Source organism: Triticum dicoccoides, chromosome 3B, assembly GCF_002162155.2.
Source record: "Triticum dicoccoides isolate Atlit2015 ecotype Zavitan chromosome 3B, WEW_v2.0, whole genome shotgun sequence".
Lineage (NCBI taxonomy): Eukaryota > Viridiplantae > Streptophyta > Magnoliopsida > Poales > Poaceae > Triticum > Triticum dicoccoides.
In genome coordinates this window covers 785,840,024-785,845,079 of record NC_041385.1, presented here as the reverse complement: position 1 = coordinate 785,845,079, position 5,056 = coordinate 785,840,024, and the positions used below count along the sequence as shown (strand labels likewise).

Genomic DNA, 5,056 nt, shown 5'->3' with positions numbered 1-5,056 from the left:
GGTTTTCTCTCTTCCCACTTGCCACGTAGGATGGGTGGGTTAAACAAACGTTTGTTTTCTTCCTCCTCGCGCCCATCCATGGCTACTCCGAACGTTTTGGACGACAAATTTAGTGACACGAGGATAACAACTTTTGTTGCTAACCATGACAACTTTCATGCTTTGGTTTATTTTTGACAGAAACTTACCGTATGTCATTGAAAATTGCCATCCTGCATGAATGAATCTGCCATTAAAAAACGTCAGGGCCGGAGTGCCATGCACCTAACGTTTGACACTTATCATTTAGGTTTACTAATTGAAAGCCGACAAAGATTTCCTTGAAGTCAAGAGTCGATTCAGAAAATGCAACTTTAGGTAAAAATATAAACACCTCAAAAAGTCATTACATCAAATAGGTCTCCAACAACACCGAGGAGAACATTATATTGAAGATCAAAAAGAGAGAAGAAGCCATCTAGCTACTAACTATGGACACATAGGTCCGTGGTAAACTACTCATGCATCATCGAAGGGGCGGCAAGGATGACGAAGAACCCCTCCATGATCGATTCCCCCTCCGGCAGAGTGCCGGAAAATGCCTCTAGATGGGATCTCGTGGTTCTGGAACTTGCGGTGGCTGAAAAAGTATTTCGTGGACTCCTCCATTCGTTTCACGATTTTAGGGGATTAATAGAGGCGAAGTTAGGTCAAACGGAGCCTCATGGGCCCCACCACCCACTAGGGGGCGGCCTGGTGCCTTGTGGGCCCACGGTGCATCCTCTGGTCTTCTCCCGAAGCTTCTAGTGTCTCTTTTGTCCAGGAAAAAAATCTCCAAAAAGTTTTGTGGCATTTGGACTTTGTTTGGTACTGATATTCCGTGAAACCAAAAACAAGCAAAAAACAGCAACTGGCACTGTGCACTAAGTTAACTAGATGATACCCCGCCCGTTGCTGCGGGAATTTGTAGTCATATATAGCAGGAAGGTTATGGAGTAAAAAAAATACTAAACAATGAAATCATATTTATTTGAACCATCGGTGGTAGTATGATATGAGAACTCAAAAAATTAATATTTAATAGAGTATCTCGGTATTTGTGCAGTTAGAGCGGGCCCCTTTTTAGGGAAATTAAAACGACTTGCTAGCATGGAAATAAAAAGCACTGAAAACATGTCCAAGCTTGGTCTCCAACTCATTGGTTCTTAGGCATGACCCAAAACTCTCTTTTTTTCTGTTGAGAAACTGACATTTCACGGAAAATAAAGATTAAGCTCGGTCAAACACATAAGCCCGGAAGCCCTGAAGTCTAACTCAGGTCCTGTATAAAAGAACTAATGCGAATGTTTGTTTCATTTTTTTTTTTTGAGACAGTAGTACATAAGCATATCTTCCATAAAAAAAGCACAAATGCATCTAATTCTCCGTCACATAAAGCTTTGTCCATGCCTTCAGGGATAACAACGCGCTGACATGAAGATCTAGCAAATAAACGACAGGAGTGACCTCATGTCCTCAGCTTCCTGCTCCTACCTCGGTGACAAAGACGCTACTTTAATTAGGACGCGGCATACTTACATACTTAGCATCGGCATGGCCTCCATAGGCGCTGCCAAACTACACCCTTTTTTTTTTTTTGCGAGGGTGCCAAACTACACCTTGGGGCCGGCGCCCTCATCTTAGGTTCTCTCTGACTTGGAACCTGAGCTTCCAACCAAGCTAACTACAAAACCATTCAGATCTAAGTCAGCTAGAGAGGAAGGAGAGCCCCACCTTTGGTGCATGTCATGTTGATGGAGGACGCCGACGGTGGCATGCATCGTTCGTCGAAAGTTCGGGTAGATGCCAAGGCGTGTGGGCTTCGGCCGGCATAGCCCCTGCTAGGCTTCTATCGGCCATCACGTGGCTCCCGGCCAGCTTCAGCTTGCAGGTCTCTCCAGACTCTCCTTCCTCTCTATACATATAAATAGGACAGTAGAAGAATCAGGAACGCTGCAGTGAAGATTTGTTGGTGGAAGATGAAGTGAACCATCGTATGATGAGGCAAGAAGAGGAAAAGGCAGAAGAGAGATAACGCCTGAAAAATTGAACAGATTAATTTGCTAACGTGGAATACTGCATGTTAGAGAGGTGTTGATCAACGTTCACGGCTGGAAACTAAATGCAGCATGATGTGGCAGCATGCATGTGGAGAGTTGCTGATTTGGCTGGATTGGTGATGTGGAGGGGCTGCATGTTAAGATAAATCAAAATAGTGGGGATCAATCTCTTAGGTATATAGGATAAGTTAGTCTCAAAAAATGATATATTGTTGTTTGAAAGTGTATATAAAACATCCAAGATTGATAATATAATAGCATGGAACAATAAAAAAATTATAGTTCGTTGGAGACCTATCAAGGACCATCATGAAGACGGAGATGTGGAACAGGGGGAGCGGGAGCAGCGCGACGGCCGGAGGTGACGGCCCTCACCTGCCTCGGTGGCCTCCCCACCCACCCTCTCGCCGGAGGTGGAGGGAGGATAACGGCCGACGGCGGCGGCACACTGGGCAATAGAGGCGGCGGCGTGGAACCCTATAGGTACGAGAGGGATGAGAAAGATTGAGCTGAGACCATGAGAGGATGAAGCATGGAGGTGGGTATCGGGTTTGCGACATGAGGTGAGTCGGTAAAAAGCCAGGCAGGGAATGAGACAAAAATAAACCGGATAAAAATAACGAGACGAAAGTGGGGAGCGAAAAAACATAAAGACTACCCTACCAAGTGAGACGTTAGGAGCAGAGATATGCAGCTACATGAGTGTGTATTGCACGTCTCATTGAAATCCCATTTTGTTGCTCGTTGAAAATCCATCGAGACGAATGGCGCAAATTACACTTTTCACCAAGATGAAATTGCGCAAGGCATCTATATCCCCTCCTCCGCTGGCTGGGAGTGGGGAGTGCGCCGCATAACCAAAAAGTCAATCCCCCACCGCGCAGCCTCGCCGTCGGTATGGACGAGGAGAGGACGGAGGCGTGGTGGAGCCGACGTGCGTGGGCGCTGCTGTCGGCCGTTCGCGAGCGGGCGCCGCTGGTGCAATGCACCACCAACCTCGTCTCCATGGACATCGCTGCCAACGTGCTCACCGCCGCCGGCGCCTCCCCCGCCATGCTCCACTGCCTCCGCGAGATCCCCGACTTCACCCCGCGCTGCGACGTTGTCTACATCAACGTCGGTACCCTCTCCGAGGACTGGCTCCCCTCCATGCGCGCCGCCGCCTCCGCCGGCCGCCCCTGGGTGCTCGACCCCGTCGCAGCTGCCGCCTCCGGATTCCGGATGGAGGCCTGCCTCGAGCTCCTCGCTCTCCGGCCCGCCGTCGTCAGGGGCAACGCGTCGGAGATCCTCGCCCTCGCCGCCAGCTCAGACAGCTCCTCCTCCTTCAATGTACCTGAACTAAATCCAATCCTATCAACTGATTGTTAATTTCCAATCCAATCCAATCCTAGGGGTACAAAATCTGAACTAAATCAGATGATGGATTGTGAAACTGCAATGTTATAAACTGATTTGATCCACGTGCTCCTGGTGCTGTTATTTTGAACGAAGATTGATTCTTCAGCTCATTTGGGGTCAAATAATGTGGTTGTCATTCAAATTGACTAGCTGGAAACATATGTTGCCCATGTAATCTTGTGGCTAATTTCAAATTTAAAAAGAAAAACCACAAGTGCAGAAAATAAGCAGTTCGATACGCAACCTGTAAGGTTCAAACGTGCTGAAGTTAGCTTGTAGTACCACAAGTGCAGAAAACAGAGAAAGGAAAGGGACAGCAAAGCGACTAATTGCCTTAGCGTGCCCCTCCCCCCACTGCGATAAGTAGGTTGAGAGATAAGCGACTAATGGCAGTACAATTTATCAGGGCGATGCACTCCAGTCATTACCCTGTCTCTGAAGAAATTTTAGACTGCTTGCGGTAGTGGTGCTATTATGCATTCCAGGACAATTGGCTGACTGCACTGTCTCCCTGTTATTTGAAGATGAGCAATGTGCATACCAAACCTATTGCCGCTTACAATATACTCCCTCTGTAAACTAATATGAGAGCGTTTAGATTACTAAAGTAGTGAACTAAACGCTCTTATATTAGTTTACGGAGGAAGTATATTCCATCTTGCTTCTATTGGTACTAATACTTGTGGCCAACTGCAGGGTGTGGACAGTTCACATGACTCAGGGGAGGCCCTGCAAGCCGCGAAAGCATTGGCACGGTCCAGCGGGTCAGTCATTGCGGTATCTGGAGCAGTTGATTTCATCACGGATGGTCAGCAGGTCATCAGTGCTAGCAATGGTGTGGCAATGATGCAGAAGATCACGGCATGTGCGCTCGCCATCTTTGGACTCGCTGGAGAGATTGGAATGGAGTCGGCTAAAGGACCTGCCTCTCTCAGGACGCACCTCATCGATGCTCTCTACGGCCTCGATGAGCAGACCGTCACATCCGGGGTCAAAATTGCCCTAGTGCCGTAACACATCTCTACCGTGGTTACCAGTGTTTAGGAAATATACAGTCTGGGGTGATCTGCAGGGTCCTGGAAAACCATGAAGCATATGAGATCGGATTGGCAGTTGCCGTCCATGTGTACATGACCCCATCAATAAATTGTCCGTGACCATCCATCTCGGCTGTACTAACTACCAAGTACATATTTGTGAATTGTGATGCCACAAAGATTATGCATCACCTGTCATCTACACACACAATGATGCTTCACGAAATAAGGCGGTCGAAAGAAGGATGACTGCACCAGTAGCTTTGCTGCTGGTGTTTATGCAGCAATGACTGTGATGGCCGAGAAGCTAGTCTGTTCAAACGCTTTGATCCCCCCCTGCCTATGAATTTAATGATCATGCTGCAGTTTTGCTTCTGAATTTTGTTTCCCATAATCTCACAGTACACTTTTTCTGAAGGCACTGGGATGAAACTTTGGAAAGAAAGCCATGTGATATGTCATGCTGCAGTTTTGCTCTGAGTTTTGTTTCCCATAATCTCACGGTACACTTTTTTTTAGGTCACACGTAGTACACTATATCAG

At 47.3% G+C, this 5,056-nt stretch overlaps 1 protein-coding gene across 1 annotated transcript; it reads left to right on the top strand.

Moving 5' to 3' along the window:
- Nucleotides 1-2,942: 2,942 nt before the first annotated feature.
- Nucleotides 2,943-4,684, top strand: LOC119282246 (hydroxyethylthiazole kinase-like). Its single transcript, XM_037562543.1, has 2 exons — nt 2,943-3,407; nt 4,173-4,684. The coding sequence occupies exons 1-2, from the start codon at nt 2,976-2,978 to the stop codon at nt 4,488-4,490; spliced, it is 750 nt and encodes a 249-aa protein (XP_037418440.1). The 5' UTR covers nt 2,943-2,975; the 3' UTR covers nt 4,491-4,684.
- Nucleotides 4,685-5,056: the final 372 nt, after the last annotated feature.